The sequence below is a fragment of the Myotis daubentonii genome, chromosome 13 (genome assembly GCF_963259705.1).
Source record: "Myotis daubentonii chromosome 13, mMyoDau2.1, whole genome shotgun sequence".
NCBI lineage: Eukaryota > Metazoa > Chordata > Mammalia > Chiroptera > Vespertilionidae > Myotis > Myotis daubentonii.
Genome location: NC_081852.1, coordinates 51,993,537 through 52,016,461, shown reverse-complemented (window position 1 = coordinate 52,016,461; position 22,925 = coordinate 51,993,537). Strand labels below are relative to the sequence as shown.

The 22,925-nt window shown below is 38.5% G+C and overlaps 1 protein-coding gene across 7 annotated transcripts in view; it reads right to left on the bottom strand.

Annotated features, from left to right (window-relative positions):
• Positions 1 to 756: 756 nt before the first annotated feature.
• The window catches only part of ADD3 (adducin 3), a 127,377-nt gene continuing 105,208 nt past the window's right edge, over positions 757 to 22,925 (bottom strand). For 5 of the 7 annotated variants that reach the window (XM_059661348.1, XM_059661346.1, XM_059661345.1 and 2 more), the window contains 13 exons: positions 19,850 to 19,988; positions 18,513 to 18,664; positions 17,507 to 17,587; positions 16,312 to 16,461; positions 15,690 to 15,833; positions 15,479 to 15,577; positions 14,171 to 14,353; positions 13,318 to 13,575; positions 11,239 to 11,358; positions 10,705 to 10,791; positions 6,618 to 6,741; positions 3,619 to 3,714; positions 757 to 3,015 (listed from right to left, as the gene is read on the bottom strand). In XM_059661348.1, coding sequence (XP_059517331.1) covers positions 2,723 to 3,015; positions 3,619 to 3,714; positions 6,618 to 6,741; positions 10,705 to 10,791; positions 11,239 to 11,358; positions 13,318 to 13,575; positions 14,171 to 14,353; positions 15,479 to 15,577; positions 15,690 to 15,833; positions 16,312 to 16,461; positions 17,507 to 17,587; positions 18,513 to 18,664; positions 19,850 to 19,988 — 1,926 coding nt within the window. In that variant the 3' untranslated portion in view covers positions 757 to 2,722. Of the gene's footprint in view, positions 3,016 to 3,522; positions 3,715 to 6,617; positions 6,742 to 10,704; positions 10,792 to 11,238; positions 11,359 to 13,317; positions 13,576 to 14,170; positions 14,354 to 15,478; positions 15,578 to 15,689; positions 15,834 to 16,311; positions 16,462 to 17,506; positions 17,588 to 18,512; positions 18,665 to 19,849; positions 19,989 to 22,925 lie in introns of all 7 variants that reach the window. The other 2 variants (XR_009448259.1, XM_059661349.1) reach the window with 2 other exon arrangements.

The following is a 22,925-nucleotide window of genomic DNA, read 5'->3' as shown; positions in this document are numbered from 1 at the left end:
CCAAGGTAATAATTAAATATGCCCAAGAACTATGAATCTATTCTTCTCTGCCCATACCCTTCATTTTTATAATGGATTAATTATAGTAAAAACTTCAATTAACCAGAACCCTCAATTCACATGATTTCCCCCTCTTGCCCTGTATTTTTAAAAGAAAGTTGAAAAAATCACAAGAAATCATTCATGTGAGGGATTTAGTTTGAAAATTTCAAGGGTGGATTATGCTATGTTAAGAAGGAAAAAAAAAACAAACCCTGTTATATTGGCAATACATATATAACTGAACAAGAGCTGGAATTTAAAAAATAAATACTTTTGATGTGGTGGAATTGTAACCTATTTTCTATTCTTTCTGCTATTTTCTTTATTGTTACATAAAAATCAAAGACAAGGGTAATGTATATAAACTCAGCATGTATTCTATAATATTTTCTATTTTACATCCATAGATCTGAAGAGCAGAATTAAGACTGAGAATCCTCAATCCTTTAAAGATCTTTAGATCTCAGAGATATAGTTAAGGTCACCATACTCTATCAAGACAAAAAAATAGGTCACTTGTCTTTCAATATGAGCTAAAACAAGAAGGGCTTTATCTAGTTAATTTTAAACTAATCTGAAAATAAATTTACCAGGACATCCCCTATTCAAAAGCACCAATCTTATTCAAAATCTCACTGCAGTATAAAACTCAGTCCACAAAGTAATTCAGGCTAAATAATCACCCCGAGTTGAAAGCTCATGATACCAAATCCATCTATTTAAAATACTGTTTATTTGTGATTTCACATTAATTAGCATTACATCTAAGAGCAATATCAGATATCATTTATACATTTTCCACAGGACACAGAAATTCATTGGCTCATTCTTTATGCCAAAGCAAGTAAATAGAGGCATTAGCAAAAGGTGCAAATAGTTCACTGTTGTAGTTTAAAAAATATTAATGCACACTGCATTCATTTAAGATATATATATTTAAAAAGTTATGGAAAAGCATAGTTCACAGGTTACTGTTTCTACATTACATTGTAATACAACATAAATGATGTAGAACATAAAAAAAACCCTCAAATACAGAATTAAACTGAAAGTATGCACTAAGAGATTAAAACACTGATTCCAGTAGTTGGTGAGATTTAGAATGAAATTTCCAGCTCTGTTTCAACTTTGCATCATCATACACACACAGTCAAACAGAACCAGCCCGGAACACACAGTTAACAATGTAATGTTTTCATGCCAACTCATCCTCCAGAAACACTTTGGATTATTTTTACCCACTGATCACTTTGGATCATTGATTTTACATTGATTTGTGACATCACTTGGGTGAAGGGGGGAAAAAAACTATATTAATCCTAGGTTTAATTTCTTATTTACATTAGAAAGTTAACTGAAAGGATAAAAACATTTGTAAAAATTAAGAAGTGGTAGTTTTATCACTAGGGGAGGGAGGTTAGACCTACTGACTTTTCCTAGTGCTGCCTTCTAACGATGCATCAGTTGCAAGGATATGGACCCTTTATAACTGAACTACCAACCAAGAAATACAATGATTTTGGTAGAGAAGCAGAATTTTAGAAATTTGGGACTGGTTTCGAATAAATTACACTTCAAATCCTATCGTGACTGTGAGTCATTATCAAACTAGAATTCTTCTATTCATGACCCCTCATTTGTCCCCTCCATTCTTTCTTCACTTTCTCATTCTTTTCCTTTTCATTTGGTTATCATATGAGAGCTTCTTCATTCATTAGCAATACTAAGAGAAAATACATTGTAAGGTTCAAATATGAATCTAGTTATACCTTAAATCCTCTAATCATGTTGATACCAAGTCCCTGGATTCTTGAGTTATATTTGAGTATATTTAGTACCAAGCAGCCTCAAATCTGCTCTGTTGTTAAATGATTGGCTAATTTGCTTATGACATTTTTATACTGAATGGTATACAAACATCTCAACATACAAAAATCGTTTTTGCCAGAGTTAAACTAAATAACCCATGGTAAGTGTACAAAATCCCCTTTGTTGAAAAATAAGGGGCTTTCTAAATGAATAAAAAAGGACGTTCTCAAAAATTATATTTTACTAAAATGACCTTTTTTGGCAAACAAAGTTACTTCAGGTGAGGAAATTTTATACTATGAATAAAATTCCAAATGAATCTTTTCTTATATATTTTTTTTTAAAAAAAGTATGTGCCAGTGTATACTAATGCTATAGATTCTTATCTTAGAAGCTTTTTAAAGCATTCTATTAATGCCCATTGAAACAATGGGAACCAAAAAGGTACAGTCGATAATAAATGATAAAAAATTATAATCTGATTACCAAGTAAAGCAGGTGTAGAGAAATAAAAATTCTCTCCCTTGTTCACTGGTAATTTCTTTCCAACAGATATAGAGAAGGCCTGAAGTAATTCAGACAGATATCTGTTTGTGGTGAGTTATAACACTTCATGAAGGTAGCGCTAATCAAAACTAGCAATTTTTTAAAAATTCAAAGCCTTTTTTGACATATAAAACGAGAGATGAATTTGAAAGCTTTTCTTCATAATATGTTTTTCTTTTAGTAAAACCCCTTTCCAGTTCTCAGAGTCCAGTTTGCTACACCCCCCCCAATCTGATCTACCACTGCATATTAATGATCAACTTAAATGTGGTATTTAAATGTGCAACGTCACATTGTAATAATAATAATTATAAAAAGACTTCCTTTAGGCTTCGACTTTCTCCTTTTTTTTGTTCTTTTTCAGAAAAGAAGGAGTACGGAATTTCTTCTTTTTCTTGGATGGTGATTTTGAAGGCGAGCCTTCAGGTGACAGGACTTCTTCAATTTTCTCAGGAGACTTAATGGTAATCTCGATGTTTTCTATGGTTGTGCTTGTGGTTAACCTGCTTACTTGCTTAGCAAGCTCATCCTCAACATCATGCATGTCATCCTTGCCGTTCACCACCATCACAGGCACTTCCATGGAGATGAAGCTCTTGGAAAACAGCTCATGGTTTTCTACAACAGGGGAGGGTTTTTTGGTTATTTTATATAGTTAACATCTTTGCAAAACTGAAATGTTTTAGCAATGTACTAGGGCATTATTTAATTCCAAGAAGGATAGATCATTATCTTAATGGACTATACCAGTAGATCTACTAGCATGAGGAAAATTTTCTTCCATAGTATAAAGGGGAAAGTTGTTAGACCAAAAATGAAGGCTAGGTAAGTCCAGTCTGATGACTTGACAGTTTCACTAAAAGTCAAGTCAATATAAATAAGGAAGAAAACATATATTTTTCTTTAATTTTGGGGTTGTTTGGGAATCAAAATTGAAAAGGTTTCATGTTTCTGATTGGAAGACATATGATAAACCAATTTTAATTTCACAAATTCTTAAGAATTATGAGTTACCAAAATGCAAAATAAGGTAAGTCAATATAAATGCTGAACAAAAGTAGCACCCCACTTACTAAAAAATATAAAATAATTGGGAGCTTTAAGTAAAATTTATGGCGAACTTACTGCAATCAGGTGTTCAACTTCCTTACAGAGACTCAAATGACAGAGGAAGCTTTTTAGATTAACTCAGTGAATGCTATGGGAAATTACATTGAATACCTTCTAATTTTTCAGGGATATTTTGCGGTGACTGAGTTTGAGACTGAATTTGTGAAACACATGAAGCGTCATCTGAGAGTAATTCCTGCTCAGCATCTGTTGGATAAGAGTTTAGTTAAAAGCCATGCAAAACAAAGAAGCATAAGATTTCAGGGAGGTTAGTGCATAAGTAGAATGCCTGCATACACAGAGATGAGAAACTCGTTAGGAATGAGCTGCGCATGCTAACGGTTACCCCATACCTCAATAATTGTGCATCAGGAGGAATTAATGTGTTAGAATTTCTGGCTGTGAATAGTAATTTTACATACATGCTTACCAAGGAAGCATGGCTACTGGCAGCCCAGGCAAATAATACGTATGCAATTAGCCTTTTCTAGGGTGTTAGGAAACTAAAATATACTGAGCAGCCAGATGAAAAGAATTATGAGGCCTCACCAATGATGTTACATTAATGAGGCAGAATGCTTCACTGAATTTTTGAACAATATCCAATTAGTGATTCCTGTCAGAGCAATATTAGTGAGCTAATTCAGAAGGTCATAATGAATGTGGAAGAAACCATAAAGTTATAAATAAAGGTGATGGCTCTAGAGTGTAATATTTATTACCTGGCATCTTTAGGCTTTCAAAAAATAAGAGATTAAAGAGGGATATTTTACAAAATACAGAAACAGAGAAAGTTCTCATCTTTATGTTAGAACAAACAAACTCAATAATACCACTTAGAACATTTAATATAATTACACTAGAGGCCTGGTACACAAAAATTTGTGCACGGGGGGGGGGGGGGGCCCTCAGTCTGGCCTGTGCCCTCTCTCAGTCTGGGTCCCCTCGGGGGATGACCACCTACTGGCTTAGGCCCGCTCCCTGGGGGATTGGGCCTAAGCTGGCAATCAGACATCCCTCTGGCAGCCCAGGAGCCCTTGGGGGATGTCCACTTGCCAGCGGGGAACAGGCCTAAGCTGCAGTCGGACGTCCTTAGTGCTGCTGAGGAAGCAAGAGAGGCTCCCACCACCACCACTGTACTGGCAGCCATCAGCCTGGCTTGTGGCTGAGCAGAGCTTCCCCCTGTGGGAGCGCACTGACCACCAGTGTCATAGTGACCAGTCATTCCCAGTTGTTCTGCTATTAGGGTCAGTTTGCATATTACCTTTTTATTACATAGGATAGAGGCCTGGTGCATGGGTGGGGGCCGGCTGGTTTGCGCTGAAGGGTGTCCCGGATCAGGGTTGGGGTCCCGCTGGGGTGCCTGGCCAGCCTGGGTGAGTGGCTGATGGGTGTTTGCAGGCTGGCCACACCCTCTTTAGGGTGGGGGTGGGGGCCCAATGGGTTGCCTGGCCAGTCTAGGTGAGGGGCTGAGGGCCATTTTCAGGCTGGCCAAGCCACCCGGTGACGGAAGCTCCCAGCCTCTCCTTTTTTTCTTTTTCTTTTTTTTTTATTCTGGGATTTATTTACCTTCTATAATTGAAATTTTGTTGCCTTCAGTGGAGCTCAGAGCCAGCCACGGCGGGCTGGAAGCTTGGCTTCCTCCATCACTGGAGCAACCAAGCTTCCTGCTCGCTCCAGCTCCATGGCCACAGCCAGCTGAAAGCAGGTATCTGGGATTTATTTATCTTCTATAATTGAAACTTTGTTGCCTTCAGTGGAGCTCAGAGCCAGCCTCGGCAGGCGGGAAGCTTGGCTTCCTCTATCACTGGAGCAACCAAGCCTCCTGCTCGCTCCAGCTCCATGGCTGCTGGCCGCCATCTTGGTTGGGTTAATTTGCATATAGTTGCTCTGATTGGCTGGTGGGCGTGGCTTAAGGCATAGCAAAGGTACGGTCAATTTGCATGTTTGTCTTTTTTTAGATTAATGAGTCAGGATGACTCCCTTTTGTGACAAAGATACTAATACAATGATAAAACTTCCTTAGTTCTTCCTACTTGATACCTAACATGGAAAAAAATTCTTTAACTACTGGTTCTGTTTTGCTTTGGGTGAAATTTTAACTGTATATTGTAGATGCTCTAAAGCAGGGGTCCTCAAACTTTTTAAACAGGGGGCCAGTTCACTGTCCCTCAGACCGTTGGAGGGCCGGACTATAGTTAAAAAAAAACTATGAACAAATTCCTATGCACACTGCACATATCTTATTTTGAAGTAAAAAAACAAAATGGGAACAAATACAATATTTGTATTTGCATGTGGCCCGCGGGCCGTAGTTTGAGGACCCCTGTTCTAAAGCATAGGCTCACACCCTCTTTTGAGATCACAGACTTCTTGTCCTCCACCTTAAACCCCTTTCCCCAAATATTATACATAATTAAGCATATATTTTTAAGAATGCTCATGTACTGTTTGAAGTTTATCCACCCAAGATTGAGAACCCCTGGTTTAAAGAATCTTTTATTCTTGAGAAAATGGGACCTTGTATTCTAGCTGAGTGTTTTCATTAGCAATTCTAAAATATAATCCTTACTTAGGATTCTGAAGTCAGAACTCAACCTAGAGCGCCCATGTGCTTAAGAAAAGTCACATCAGAACCCTAGCAGTTTGCTTTATATTTTGATTTTGAAATTATGATATTGGCACCTTGAGATACCTAGGAACACTAGAGATTTTACAAAGCATTAAAGCCACATACTTGTAAATCTATAATTATATCAAAGTTGAAAGTTTTTAAAAAGTCACAATCTCTGAAATGTTCAAATCTATTAACATATCTACATTTACTTTAGCTAGAAATTCTTTACTCATCTGGGGATTTCACTTTACTTTAGACTTTTTACTACTAATCAGATTATTTTCTGAGGAAAAAAGTTTTTACTACATGTTAACATACATGGTCCATGGCAGCTCTTTAAAGTTCAGCCTCATTTATACTCAGGACTGGGAGAGATGACAGAACAATCGATTGTGAAAGAAACATTTCAAAAAAACATTGACTGCCATCCAACTCAAGATGCTTCATTGTTAATAGTATGGTTATCCTAGGCTTAATTTAAAAATGAACTAACCTTCCAGGCCTTGCTGTTTACGTTCGATTGTCTTCTTATACTCTTCAAGTTCTCCTTCTGTGAGATGGCTGAAGGGGTTGGGAGGAGCAGGTGGGCCAAGATCATCATCTTCGAATTGCATGGTCTTGCAAAGAAAAACGTCAACACATTACCAAGAGCTTTACTTACATCTATATACTGATTTACGTATATATACACAACTTCACACACACACATATAAATGTATGTAATGTTTGTGACACCTTATAACAATCATAAGAAATGATAGAGCAAGATTCTTTTTAAAAATTTTCATGTGAAGAAAATCACTTCATATATAGATATTCACTTGTCAGACAGTTTGTAATTTTGTTCTCTGCCCAAGGTGCAATGCTAGGGACTACATAGGGTTCCGATTTAAAGCAAAATCCAACTGCAAAGGAATGATGAGATCTTGTGAGCCCCACAGCTTCATGTTGTGATCTATATCACTTTAAGAAACTTACTAGGAGAAACATCATTATAAGTTTCAGGAGCCTTTTCACGTGCTTGCTTTCTATTCTGTACCATCAGTCGCTTCGTTTCTTAGAGACAGAGGTTTTCTATTACCAGTCCCTGGTATAGAGTAGTTTCTTTTTCTTTCTTTTTTTTTTTTTTTTAAATATATTTTATTGATTTTTTACAGAGAGGAAGGGAGAGGGATAGAGAGTTAGAAACATCGATGAGAAAGAGACATCGATCAGCTGCCTCCTGCATGCCTCCCACTGGGGATGTGCCAGCAACCAAGGTACATGCCCTTGACCGGAATCGAACCTGGGACCCCTTAGTCCGCAGGCCGACGCTCTAGCCACTGAGCCAAACTGGTTAGGACAAGAGTAGTTTCTAAATAAACTTTTGTTAATGTCTAGATTAATAAATAGTTCTTACCAAAAAAAGAAGAGAAAAGAAAAGAAAAGGAAAGAAAAGAAAAGATAGAGCAACATGCTTTGTTTAAAATACTCATATCAGATTAGTGCTTTTAGACTACTGATCCAATGGACTAAAATTGCCAGTGATGTTTCCTCAATAAGCCTATATAGGTCAATTTAAAAAAAACACAAACTAAGCTTAAGTTCTAATAAGCTTCACATAACTACAAAGTATCTTAAAAACCAAGAATTGCTGCATTTCAGAAAGCCTTTGTAAAAAAAGTATTAAAAAAATGAAATGGTACCAAAATAACTTCTCTAAATTTCCTATGAAAATAAACTTGTCTTTGCTCTAGGAAAGGAATTAATGAGATTTTTACCTGGCAGACTGAACCCATGAATTTTTCTCATGCATTTAAAAAATATATTTTCATTGATTTTTAGAGAGACAAAGGGAGAGGGAGAGGGAGAAACATCCATGTGAGAGCTAAACATCAATCAGCTGCCTCCTGCACTCTCCCTACCAGGGATCGAGCCTGCAACCTGGGCATGTGTCCTAACCAGGAATTGAACCAGCAACATTTCAGTGCAAAGGATGATGTTTAACCCACTGAACAACACCAGCCAGGGCGAACTCATGCATTTTTTAAAAATCCTTCCCAAAACCCCACTAAAATGAGTAAAGAACAACAACAAACATGGTATAAACTTTTAAGGAGAAAGAAAGAGAGGAGACAACAGAAGATGAGAAATGCTAACACATTTTTGGAAACTGGAAAGAAAGCAGGTGGAAGAGTGGGTAGCAGAGCTGAGAAAGTAGAGCCTAAGCCTGGCAAAGGAGGATGAAAATAAGAAGCATGCTCATTTGCCCTGTAGAAAGGCTCAGAAACTAGAGGCATCAGGTACCACAGAAGGTGGTGGGGAAGAAAAGTGAAAAGTGGGACAAATTAAAAGTCTGAATAAGGAGCAGATTCTCAGGTCTCCTTTCCTATTCCATACACGAAGCATTTACCTCTCTCCCCTCTGCAGAAGATCAGAGGCTTAGACTTAAGAACAACCGATCAGGGAACACAAAGCACACCGAGGACTCCCAGAATGCTGGTGGGAGACTGGCAGGAGACGAAAGGATTCTCCCAATAAATCAGTGGCTCCAGATAAAAGAACAGACATTAACATTTGGGAATTTCCCAGAAAAACCACCTGATCCACGTCCAATCATCCTGCAGTGAAGCTCACCCATCCCCACGCTCTGCACACACCAGAGCTTCTGACTGGCTCTCAGTACCTCATTCTTAAGAATAAACAGACTACCACAGACTGCTAGACACTTGAGGAAAGCTTCAGGAGAGGGAGACCAGGACAAACAAGAAAAAGAGAACTCAGAAGAAACAAAGAAAATAAGGGCAGCTGAGGAAAATTTAAAATTGATTCCCTAGAGCAACGAGAGAAAATACTGTAACCATAAAAGAACAGGATGTTATTTAAAAAACAAAAACAAAGGAACATTCAGGAAATAAGTCTAAAAAATTAAAGAACAAAACAAAAACAAAAAACAGAAATTTAAATAGAAGGGTTAGAAAACAAAGTCCAAAGCAAACCTCCTAGAAAGTAGGATAAAAAGATGGCAAGTAGGAAAAAAAAATCAGAGGCTCAGTAAAAGAGGTTCAACTAACAATGCATACTGACAGAAAAAGAAAGAAGTAGGAGGGAAAAAACTATTGAAGAAATACTTTAAAAAGGTCCCAGAATGGAAGGATATGACTCTGCAGACTGAAAGGGTTACTAAATGCTAAGAACAAAGACTAAAATGAAATCTACTACAAAGCATGCCATCATAAAATTTCAGAAAAGCATTGATGTAAAATAGGTCCAAAAGGAAAAAAAAAAAGAGCAACTACACAAAGGTACATGAAATCACAATACTCTCCTGCTTCTCAACAATAACATGGAATTAGGGGACAACAGATACTTTTTCATATGTGGGGGGAAAGTTATTTCTACACTAAAATTCTATATCCATGAAGACAGAATACAGGATTTCAGATAGTTACTGCTTATGTATCCTTTTTCAGGAAGCTATGACAGGATGCGCTCAGTGATAAAGGAGTATATCAAGAAAGCTGAAGACACATGATGCAGGAAACGGGACACTACATAGGCGAGGTGCACAGGAGTCCTCATGATGAGCTGTGCAGCTGGCCTGAAGAACCATCAGTTCAGATCTGGACCAGACGACAGGTCTGGAGCTGAGAGATTACCTGTTACCTTTGACTCCATGGAAAATAATATAAAGAGAAGCTCTATAATCCTGTTGAAAAGTTTGGGAAGAACTAATCCAGTGTACAGTACTCAAAGTACTAAGCTAATGATTAAAGAAGGTAATTATTAACAACAGGGGAGAAAAGTTGTATAAGAAAGGAAATGTAATCAGAGGATAGTGTCTGAATCAGCAGTAAAGGTTAATAATATAAACAATAAAAAACGATTTAACAAAAAACCTGTGATATAACCTCACTGGGAGAATGGAAAAGGAAAGTATTGTGTAAACAGGCTAAATCCCCATCTTTCATAAAATAAGTCACTATCATCTTTCATTGATTCTCAAATGCCCATTTCCCCATCTCTGACACTGGATTAATCTTATAACTGTCAGGGTCATTTCTTTTTTAGTAATACATAAAAGAATGGTACTTCTTATAGTTGATGACATAGATTTGATGAAAAAAGTTGAAGTCTAAAACTGACAAATTAAGAAAAGCAAAATAAAGGTGCTCTTTAGAAAAATGAAGGTAGTAAATGCTAGAAGCAAGGCTTTGCCCCTGGAAATTGGAAAATGGAGGTGTCTTATTAAAAAATTGATTTCAGAGAGGAAGGGAGAGGAAGAGAGAGAGATAGAAACATCAATGATGAGAGAGAATCATTGATTGGCTGCCTCCTGCACACCCCACACTAAGGATTGAGCCCACAACCTGGGTGTGTGCCCTGACCAGAGTCGAACTGTGACTTCCTGGTTCATAGGTCGACTCTCAACCACTGAGCCCCGCTGACTGGGCTGAAGGTGTCATTTTAAGTGTTATGGATTACTTGACTTTTAACTTGTACTTATATTAACTTTAGTAAAAATAAATATTCATGTTTAAAAAGCAAAGACATTAATGTGATGGAAGAAAAGCAAAGTGCATATGACTTCATAGACTTACAGATGGAGGCTTATCTACAACAATTCCAGCAAGTAACTGAGATTGCGGTCCTGCTGTTTTCAGGTCATATCGGTTTTGTTCTCGAATCTAAATCGAAAAACAAGAGCAACAAGTTCTTGGGGGCAACTATACAGATGATCTTTACTACCTGACCATACCCGAGAAAGGGCCTCTTTAACCTCCACCTCCATAAAGCCCTGCTTTACCATCCTAACAACTCACATTAACCTCCTCCATTCTTCTTGACATGTGACTTCCTGTTGTCGTATATTGTTAAAGAACTACATTTTTCACTAAACCATAGCTCTTAAAAGCAGAAATAGGTTTAATACTTCTTCCCCATGTAGCCCTCACCAGTGAAGACTACCACAGTGCTGGAAGTATCTGATACAAGCTAAAATTATACTGAATTAAATTTAAAATTCTTCTGGATTCAAACCCCTGAGCTTAGTATTAACCAGATCTAATCACTAATGATGTAAACATAAAACTGCATAAAAATGCCTCTCCTGGGCACAGAAGACCATGTCTTACCTTGTTTCTCTTTTCTAGTACGTCATTTGGGTTTGTGTTTAAAGGAACAAACTGATTTGGATCTTCAATTTTGATAGGTGTTCCACTGCTAAATTTAGAAGAGTCCTCTGCTTTCATCCACTAAAGAATAAAAAAATTTCTAGCATGAAGCTTTTTGTTAAGGAAATATGTTCTGTTTAGTGACTCAAGGAGGGAGAGCATATACTGCCAATATTCTAAAGAATTTCACTAAGCAGCATTTAGTGGTCAATTAGTGTATATCTCACACTAGTTAGAAAAAAGCTCACAATCAGCATTCACTTAAAAAATATTATTAAATATTCACATGAATACACACTTTTGCTATATACATTTTTGCCTTTTAGCATTTTAAATATTATGCTGAAAATATTTCAAGCAGACATAAAACTTGATCATACAATAATTCACAGAGAGTTGTCACTTGCATTGAATTTTCAACGGATGATGGCTAAGAAGTCACCAAAAAGGACTCAAGGAATCTTTTAAGATTTAATTTTCCAGACTTCAATTTTTATTTTTGGCTGACAAAAAATGCAAAGGCCCTGGCCAGAATTTTAGAAAGGTGATAATTTGGTAGTAATCTATGGAATAATAGAACCACAGAGATTGAGGAACCTTATACAAATCTTGTTTACCCCACATTACATCCCCTAAAAAGGCAAATACTTATCAAGATTAATGATGGCGGGATATCTGTCTCTGTCAATAAAATTAATTCTGAGAAACATATAAGTTGAATTATGTTCTTTAACTAGGAAATCTTATAGACTAGGGAAAAACACTTTGATGAGTAGGCATTCCATTTTAAATGTTACTGATGTATATGATAAGATGAAATAATTCTGAATATCTAGGGAATATTTGGTGATAGTCACTCTAAAACTATAAACAAATCTGAAGCAAAATGTTGAAAAAGATAAGAGAACCCATTTCTCTATCTATGAGATGCTGCAGTAGCTTAGCTTTGTGCAGTAATTCCTGAAACTCTGGCACGTTGGAAACTTTTATAGTTCTGATTCACTGTTACAATACAAACTACAAAGTGGTTTCATGTAATGGATAAGAACTGCCTGTATTCAAAGGCAGATTGCCTGTATTCAAATCACTTACAAATGATTAGTTAACCCCTCTGTGATGCAATTTTCCATCTATAAGCCGGGGGGGGGGGGGGGGGTTGGCGCGGGGGGAGTGGGGAGAGGTGTAGAGAAACAGCATCCTCTCCATGTTAGCAGAAGTAAATGAGATAATTCATGTAAGGAAAGTGTCTTGCACAAAGTTAATACCTGATAAATGATAGTGATACAATTATTGTTAACACTAGGGGCCCGGTGCACGAAATTCGTGCACTGGGTGTGTGTGTGTGGGGGAGTGTCCCTCAGCCCAGCCTGCCCCCTCTCACATACTGGGAGCCCTCAGGCGTTGACCCCCATCACCCTCCAATTGCAGGATCGGCCCCTTGCCCAGGCCGGATGCCTCTGGCTGAGGCGTCTGGCCCGGGCAGCGGGGACCTGCAGCTGCAGCGGCTCCGCGATCGTGGGCTTCGCTTTAGGCCCAGGCAAGGGACCCCTAGCTCCTGGGACTGCCAGCTTCGACCGTGCCCAGCTCCCATCGCTGGCTCCAGCCCTACTTCCTGCTATCACTGGCCAGGGTGGAAAAGGCACCTGATTCTCCAATCATGGCTGGGGGGCAGGGCAAAGGCGGCCCCAGGGCCGCCTTTGCCCTGCCCCCCAGCTCTTAGCTCCCCCCTGGGTTTCCGATCACTGTCAGTGGCAGGGGGCTTCTTCCTGCTTTCCCTTTGGCTTCTCTGCATTGTGCCTACATATGCAAATTAACCGCCATCTTGTTGGCAGTTAACTGCCAATCTTAGTTGGCAGTTAATTTGCATATAGCCCTGATTAGCCAATGAAAAGGGTAGCGTCGTACGCCAATTACCATTTTTCTCTTTTATTAGTGTAGATTATATTCTACTTTTCCAATATTTTTGACATAGAACATTCAATTCATGAGTAACTCGGCAAAACATTTAGTAAAGGCAAACCATGTAAGACAGTGGCATACTGTGATTTTGGTCCTGGGACTGGTTTCCCCATTCCGAGACTCCTCAGGCACATTCACTTTCATGTAAGTATTTGGTGAATTCAGCCATCTGGTTTTCTCACGCTGCTGTTTCTGTGCCATGTATTTGAGAGGAGAGAGTGGTACTGTATCGTCTTCAAAGGAAAAAGCAGTCACAGTTGCGGGAATTTCCACATCACTCTTGTGCCTAGGCTTCTCTCGAATAAGAGGATGCCGATATGCATAGCCTGTCCTGTATCCCTAAGGAGGAGAAAGCCACATTGGAAGCAGTCAAACCTGTACCAAACACAGCATCTGGATGCCAATTCTTTAAACAAATGATTCAAAAAGACTCCTTTGTTGAAAAACAAATAAAGAGGAAAACATCCTTCCAAAGCCCACATTACACTCGAGTTGAAATTAAGCAAATTTCAAGATCTGGTCAAAACTGATTCCAGCTGACAATATAATTTCCAAGCACACAACTGTTTCTGACAAAGGTAATTTCAAAACTGCTGACCAGAAACCTTTTTTCTAGCTATAAGCTGGTTTTCTGGAGGCCAAATCACAGTGCTCATTGAAGTCTTTATTCCTGGGTCTGAAGGCAATCTGCCTCTGACCCTTAGTAAAAGAGGGTAAAACCTAAGATAAGATGACATTAGCAGGTTCCACTGTTTAATTCTTAAAAATATTAAGATTACACTTGAATGACACCCTAGGGTTAAACTCTCCTCCTGAAGGAGTGAGGAGCAAGTTCCAAAACAAAAGGGAGATGGAACCATCTGCTCCTGAATTGGGAGGTATGAAATCCAAGTTTATGTTACACTTTTTTTTTTATGTTCCACTTTTCACTTACCAAATTGTCCAGAGTCCTCATCAGTCCTTCAAATTCAATCTCGCCAACCTTCCATTTTTGATGGGAACCCATGTTCACTCCCCCTCCTCCAGACACTGCGATGGTGTGAGTGAAAGCTTTATACTTCTGAAGATCCAGTACAACCAGATTGTCTACTCCACCTGCCCCTGCTAATGCCCGAACCTGCAACCAATGCAAAGCACACACAGGCACAAGATGTGAACACTCTAAGGAGTATTTTACTTTTAAAAAGGCACACTTTCAATCTAGCAAATATCTAATACTTGTCAGACTATTAACATAAAAAATAAGGTAACACATTTATGAAAGTAGACAGCTGAAGTATCTCTTTCCATATATCTGAAAAAGATACCTGACAGGACTCTGATCCTCCCTGATTAAAAAAACACACAACTAAATTTAACTCATCTTAAGAAACTGAATTCTCCTGCCAAATTTTAAAGTTCTTTTCTTGCAGTTTTACCATGGCTATCTAGTTAAAACTTTCACTGAAAATTATAATTTTAAAGGAATACAGACACTATACTTTGAATTTAAGGCTACTTAGGCAGAAGAAGTCAGTTCATTATCTTAATTTATTTAAGCTCTGCACAGTTTCATTTGAGAAGAAGCGGAGGGAGTATTAAAGCAAAAAAAGAACTGGTTAAGACAAGCTAAGTTGGTAGAAAAAGTGCCCCCCCCTTTTTTGTGGCCCTTCCAATAAATTAAGATTATTACTACTTGCTTCAAGAGAACCTGCTTGATTTTCTCGAAGAGAGAAATTAGAGCCATTAAATACATTCGGCTTCTCTGAGGGAAAAAAAAACTGATTAATAAATATTCAACCTTTTATTACAACAATGAGGCTGAGGCTATGGAATAGTTGGAAACTACGTGAGTTCTTAAAACTTCTATCCCCATTTTTACCCTCTTTATAGAAGTGGCCACAACACATCACATCTTTGATGATTGGTAGTTGCCTTTGTGTCTCAATTAGCATTACACCACTAGAGGTTGAAAACAGAGAAATGGGGCAATATATTATCTTAAAAAATAGCATTATAAGGAAAATAATCTTTATGAGGCCCATAGATTTGTGTGTGTGTCTATATGTGAATTTTAATTTTCTTTTCTCCTATTTTTAATTAAAGGGATAACTGAAGTAAAGCAGAACTTCTCTTAAAAGACAAAACAAAACGAAGTCACCAACCAGTAAGACTTCAGCAATAAGTAAAAATGAAACCCAAGTCAACAAGCAAGTTAACAAAGCAAAAAAATAAAAGGGGGGTTTTGAATAATTATTCCCACCTGAATCTCACAGGCCATCTGCACATTAAAAATATAATGAAAAGCCTCCTCAACTGTTTCTCCAAGTGCTACCACACCGTGATTTCTGAGTACCAGCACCTAAAATAGAATTCCAAAGCAATCACTTCAAATAACTGGCATAGTGCACACTGGTTTCATCAACAGCAATAGCAACTAAAATAGCTCCTTAGATAGAAACTCTACTACACACCTTACAACTTGGCCCCAGAACTTTCTGCAGTTGAATTCTCTCCTCCTGTTCATCAAGTGACCCTTGATAGTCGTAATAGGCAACATCTCCCAGGATCAGGGACTCTTGAGAAATTGGAAGGATTCCACATTTCATGGAGGATACCTAGATGATTGGGTCCATGCCAAGATAACATATTCAGTTACTAATTACATTTTCATAGGAACCGGATTCTTTAGCCAGTTCAGGAAACATTGGCCTATTCAGTGTGTTCACCATTTCAGCCCACCTCCCACTTTAGTTCTTTGCTTCTTCCAGAAAAAAAAGAGGACTTAGAGGATAAAACACAATTTAAATGCCATGCCAACTATTGTGCAAGAAGTGTTACTGCAAAGAACTCAATGACCCAATTATTAAAATGATTAGTTAAAAAAAAGTAATGCTATCTCTCTAGTTGTTTCCTAGAATGATAGCATTTGGGTCAAAGGGCCTTTTGATTTCTGGGTATGCAGAGGATTATTTCGAATATAATTTTAAATGGTAGGGTCTGGAAGAATGTGATAATAGAATATCATGTAAGGAAAGCCATGAAAATAATACACTTCCTAGAGTCATTGTTGGTTTTGGCCCTTTAGTGACTTACAGCTGCTGTTGCAAGGGTATGGATGTGTATCACACACTTAACATCAGGACGTGTTGAATAGATTGCAGCATGGGGACTGAATCCTGCATAGTCAATTTTCAAGTTAGTACTTCCCTGATCAACCACTTCTCCTATTATATTGACTTTCACCTGGAAAAATCAGAAAGACATTGAATTGGTACACATGTATCAAAGTTGCCTGTGTTCCACAGTTAAAGCATGGGCATGGCAAACATTTTTGTCAAAGGTCACATAGAAAATATTTTAGACTTTGTTGGCCTCTATTGCAACTACTCAACTCTGCTGCTGTAGTATGAAAGCAGCCATGAACAACTATAAAAGAATGGGTATGGCTTTCTTCCCATAAAACTTTACAGAAACAGGTAGTCTGCCACAAAACTTAGTATTTAGCAAGAAATACAGTTTCTAAGAAACTGAATAACTTAAGCTCGTCAAGGTCTGGACAAATCTGGCATTTACTGCACTGGCTGGAAAACTTCCATCTGCTAGTACTGCAGCACCCAGAACCAGTGTGGTTCCTGCTGTTCTGGAGGCCGATGACTGTGGCTAGGAGAACAGTCATGGATAACTTAGATGCTAGGTCAGACCTGATTTTCATACCAACTGAACTTTGTTTAAATATATCTATGAAATACAGATTGACTGTGTGAGTACTAGTATATATTAAAAAGTTTTTTTATTGATCTCATAGAGGAAGGGAGAGGGAGAGGGAGAGAGAGATAGAAACATCAACGATGAGAATCATCAATCGGCTGCCTCTCGCATGTCCCCTACTGTGAATCAAGACTGCAACCAGGCATGTGCCCTGACTGGAATCGAATCATGACCTCCAGGATCAATGCTCAACCCCTGAGCCATACCAGTCAGGCAAGTGTATTTTTAAAAACAATTCCCGGAGTGCAGAGTGGAAAAAAAACCTGAAAAGATTCCCTTCAAAATATGGACAGGTTAACTGATAAGACCAACTCATTCTTAGTCTCTTCAACTACCCTATTTTTTTTTGAACCCTAAAGCTTTTCTTACAAGTCAACATAACTTGCCAAGTTTTTCTCTGTTCCCTCATAGATGTTTTTTCCATCCACACCTTTTATTGTTCTATCCTGAACTAAAAGCTAAAAAACCTGTCAGAAAATAAGGAAGCACAGAAAAAGTAACACAGGAATGAAAATTATACCAAATTGGAGGCTGTGGCTTCAGAAAAAGACAGGCCTCTGGGAATTAGGATAATGTGGTCTTGCTCCTTACTTATTCTTACCTGGGAGAAAGAAAAAAATAGGGAATTACTGTGAGGTGTTCACATTTTGCAATATAAACATGACTACAAATAAGTGTAAGAGATCTGGGGGAGAAAAAAACAAACAAAGGAGATATTAAAGATGTGCAACATAAACCTTTTCCTGAATGGCTTTCTTCCCTAAAACCTCAAGAACTTGCTAAAAAATTCTGACATTAGTTTCTCACCTACTGAACTTACCTAATTTGGTGATTCTAAGGTTGCTTAGCGTCAGCTACTTCATGTGTAACAAATGCCAACATTATTCAATCGAATGTGGTAATAACTATACTCTTGATTTACAACATGGAAATTAAGGTAACACAGGCAAAGGAAGGAGGACAGAGTCTCTTCCTAGGAAGGAATTAAGGTGGAGATTGAAAGGGCAACAGAATGGCCAGGAGAAAGAGAAGTTATAGGAAGACTTCATGTCGCATCTGTGCTATTTCCATCACACAATATTTTCATACTTTTTTGCTTCCAAATATTGTCTTGCTATCAAGTATGGCAACATGAAAACAAGATGATCATGAGTGGGAAAAATATGTTAAAAAAATAAAGACCAGGGAGGATACTTCCGTAACCACTTCTATTTTCCCTACCCCTAATACCTTTTTAATGTCACTGATGCTCAGATACAAATAACATGGAGAGAGAAAATTCTGTCAGAAGGATTTCTTCCTGTATAGGTTCTACAACTGGTTTGAATGGAAAGACCTCCACAGATAGTAAATGGAGAAGTTGGGATAATTGCAGCCTCTCCCTTTAGCTCGAATTAGACTGTGCTCCAGCAAGTTAGGCTTAGAGAATAAAGTCGGAAAACTGGACTTCTGAGTAAAGGTGAGAGGAGTATAGTTGCCTTTTAGTTAGGATTTTAAACAAAGGAATAGAAAGCCCAAGAACTCACTGAGATGTATGTGTTTGCCAGGTGTGCCCATCCAAACAAGTCGACAAGTCTGTACAGGCTGGCAAGTTTACAGCGAGTAAGTTTCTCTCCCTTCACGTAGGAGGATGTATCTGCCCCAGGAAGATCATTGATAGGTGTGACCATGCCGAGACCTAGAAGAGGAAAGATCATGGAGAGAGATTCAGGTCAAGTAACCCCTTACCTGGGAATTAGTTGCCGGGAAGCAGCCTGAGTCTCAGTGCCCAGCCTTGTACATAATGATCTGAAACTTCTCAGCCCACACAATGTTTCATTAGCTTATCTTCCTTCAGAGAAATACACTGAGAATAAAAACATGCATCAGCTATCTTCTTTGCTGTTTCATCTACATGTTAGGGAGTGGCTTGTTAGGGAGTTAGGCTCACACTACCGGGGAAAAATGGTCTTATGACCCCATTGGTGAAAGTGTTATTAGTACTGAGGTTATTGCTAATTTTATGATGAAAAGATCACAACAGAAAGCTACTTTTAAGATATCCCATTTCACTTTAATTCAACGAAAAATATTTAAGATGGAAGAGGATACATTTAAATAATAGTCTGGCTCCTGTCCTCACCAAACAACAAAAACTAGTCTTGGTTTCTAATGACTCAGTTGCTATGTTCAACTTTTGCTGTTTCCATTCCCTTTGACACCATGTACCACCTCTGACTCTAATGTGAAGCCATCCCTGACAATCCCTCTGGCACTCTGTGTAACTGCCTTAGTATTGCAGTGAGTCCTACACACATCTCACTCAGATGTAAAGTGCTTGAAGTTAATTCCATAATTCTTGATATCCTGAATGCTCAGCTCACCAACTTGGTGCTTTCACAAATCTGTTAATAATATAATGCCCTAACCCCTCTTTAACACCAAGTTCTAATTACTCCATCCTTTAAAGCTGGGTAGTTTAGGCCTCTCTTTTCTCTAAAGTTTCCTCAGTCCACTTCAGCCAATAACCAATTCCAACTCTGAACTCATAGCATGATGACTTGTTAAGGGTCACTGGACAATTGCTTATGAACTGCTTTGTAATTTTCCTCTATAGTTATCTTGCAGTTTTAATCTTCTGTGCATTCATGGTATGTGTCCTCAACATAGGGAAGAGACCACATCTTGTGACTACTCTGTAATCCTCACAAAGTCTAGTGAATGCCTGATTAATATGAAAAGTGAGAGATTCTAACACTGTTACTCTAAGTGTTAGATGTTTAAACTTAAGGACTGAACCAGAGCAGAAAATGTTGGTAGGGATATATAGTGTGAAAGTAGAGACAAAATTATCATTTTTTTAAAACTTTCCAAACTGACATACTGAGGGGAGGTGAAGTAAAGCCCGAAAAAGAACTGGCCATGATGTAATCTGCAATCTGCTGTAACGCTAGTAATCCAGTCGGGTTTTGGCCTTTCTTCATCTGTTCTTGAATAAGGCATTCCAGGTCTTCCCGAAAGGCCTGCAATACAGAGAAATAACCACTGAGCATACACATCTCTCTTGGAGCAGAACAGCCCAAACACAACTTGCTGATGTAATTAATCTCCCCCCCCCCCTTTTGAATGGGTTTCATCCAGAGTATTTTAAAACAAGTATAAAACACAAAATAATAAAATTGAAACACTGGAAGAAGCTAGAAACTTGCTTTCAGGGGAGAAAAAAACATTAGGCATTCTTAATCTCAAAATCAGCTATTATAACATCTACAATAGACAAGTATAGGTATAGTAAAAGCAACCAGAGCATCAAGTATGGACTGATAACAAAAAGAGATCTGTTCCTTGCCCAGCAGCCTCATTACCCAAGTTAGAATAGAGTCTCTACTTGAATGGGACATGACTCTTGAGCACAGAGTCCCTCACAGCAAAAGTCTTCGCTAAGTCATACTAAATCATGGCTTCCATTTTAGTATTTCTATGACAGTGACTTAGCCATGAACTCTGGAAGCAAACGGTAAGCAGAGTTGAGAACGGATTACTCCCCTTCTGCAACACTGTGCTAAAGAAAGAACACTTATTTCCAACTTTGGGTACTGCATGTTCCTGTTTTGGAGTTCTGTTGTATCTTTTCTTTTGGGGGGAGGGGGGGCGGCAAGGGGATGTGTGTGTGGCAGAAGTGTTTATATAAATAAAAATCCCGAACATTAAGGGGGAAATCTCTATTTTAGTAACCCTTGAGTTGCTAATATAATTGATCATTTGACACCTCTCCAAATCTTTCACATTACTTGAAATAGCTAATTTTGTTATTTCCATCACACCCAATCAACACTTAATTAAATTAATCATTTGTTCTCTTGCTCATGTCTACTTTTACTCATTTTAATTTTTTAAAAAAATATATTTTATTGATTTTTTACAGAGAGGAAGGGAGAGAGATAGAGAGCCAGAAACATCGATGAGAGAGAAACATTGATCAGCTGCCTCCTGCACACCCCCCACTGGGGATGTGCCCGCAACCAAGGTACATGCCCTTGACCAGAATCGAACCTGGGACCTTTCAGTCCATAGGCTGACGCTCTATCCACCGAGCCAAACCAGCTAGGGCCTTTTACTCATTTTAAACATGAAGGCTCTTGCAATACAAATCATCTAAACCACGCTCTTCCATTTGAGGTTGGTTACATGTGTACAGAATGTCCTGCCAGAAACTGAATTCAATCTCCCGCCCACCTACCCCTCCTCAACCCCCCACCCCCACCCCACCCCCACCCCCGCCGCCTCTTCACCTAAGAGGGAGTAGGCAGACATTTGCTTTGGAATCACTACCTCCAAGAGGGGTGGGTATGAAGACCCTGGAGATCACAGGGGAAATATTATTTAGAGGGTTATCTCCTCTGAGTCACCGATAGTAGCCTTCCTCACAGGTTGGGAATAAGATCCCCTGGAATTCCTACTTAGATGTAGCCTTGCTTAGAGTATGGCTGAATAACTTAGAGGTTTTCAGAAAGAATGACTTTTCTTTCCTCTCTCCCTCTCCCTCGCTCTTAAAAAAAATATAATGGCATAAGAGCCCATAGTAGAAGGGAAAATGTGGTTCTGAGACTATGAAGCAATGCTTGTGTTGCTCTTTGAACAACAGCTGAGAAGCATCTGTGACAATCACTGAAAGAGCCGAGTGCTAATAGCTGTAATCTTGGAAACTCAACCATGGGGGGCACCCTGGAACACCCTGAGCTTAGCACTGGAAGAGGGACAGGCAGGTTATCCTTCCCTGATGCACCATGATGGCCTGCTCAGGCATTTGGGTCAGTCGTGAACCTGCATCTTCTGTTGGACCGGGTAAGTCCACCACCACCACCACATGGCAGGGAGGAGCAGTGGCAATGGTGGACTCAACAGACTTCAGTGTGACTATTTCAAATATGCAGACAGAAGTGCACACCACATCTTGGATATGGAGGCCACCAATGAGCCCTTTTGGACTATATAAGTCACTGAAGTTCTTGGGACAACTTAGGGGAAAGTAGAAATTCCAAGAGGAAGATGCTGTACTTTCCACTAATACAGCAGGTGGATGTTTGAGTGATTTATCTCAAATATACTAGCTGTGACCGTATTTGAATTCTGAGTTCGTGGAGCAGTGTACACCAGTTAAATATGGCTTTTCTTTTACAAATTCAAGGTTTGTTGGATGAAACTCGTTAACACAATTATAAAAATTATAAACATCTAATTCCATTGTCTATATCTAGTTCATTTAAATACATGATTTAAACCAGAGAAACTATCCTATAAAATCTCTTCAACAAAGACACATTACATTTATCAGAAAACTCCATTCATACATTTCTAAGACCTCATGAGCATAAAATGGTTGTATATAGAGCTGTTTATAATGTGGTTGCCTTCATACAGATAAGTAACCTGAGTATTTTACCACATTTAAGGCTGAAAAGAATCTTCCAGATATACTCATTTATCTTTATATAAACTACAGAAAACTTCTGTATACCTGGCAATCGGTCAATCTGCTCTTCTGAAACTCTATCTTCTCTTTACAAGACCAGTGCTCTAACCCCTGAGCTATGGGGCCCACTGTTATCTTCTCTCTAAAACAAAATTCTACTTAAATTTTTCTCAGTTCAAAGCAGCTGTAACCAATGTTCTTTGAGTCAGTAAGGAAAAAAAATTAAGGATACCTATTATATCACTAATTATTCACATTATAATAGCTCTGAAAAGTAGGCATTATTTATTTTATTGAATGCTGTTCCAGGAAGTACAGAAGGCAGATTCCGTAGATTAAAATGATACAAAAATAAAATGTGCATTATAAAAGTCAAGCTAATGAGAAATAAGTATAAGGAGGCGAGACAGAGCCAGGAATGAGGTTAAGACACAAAGTTCATGCTATTAAGACTCTATGCATTCAATAGAGATGAGTCAAATTTTAT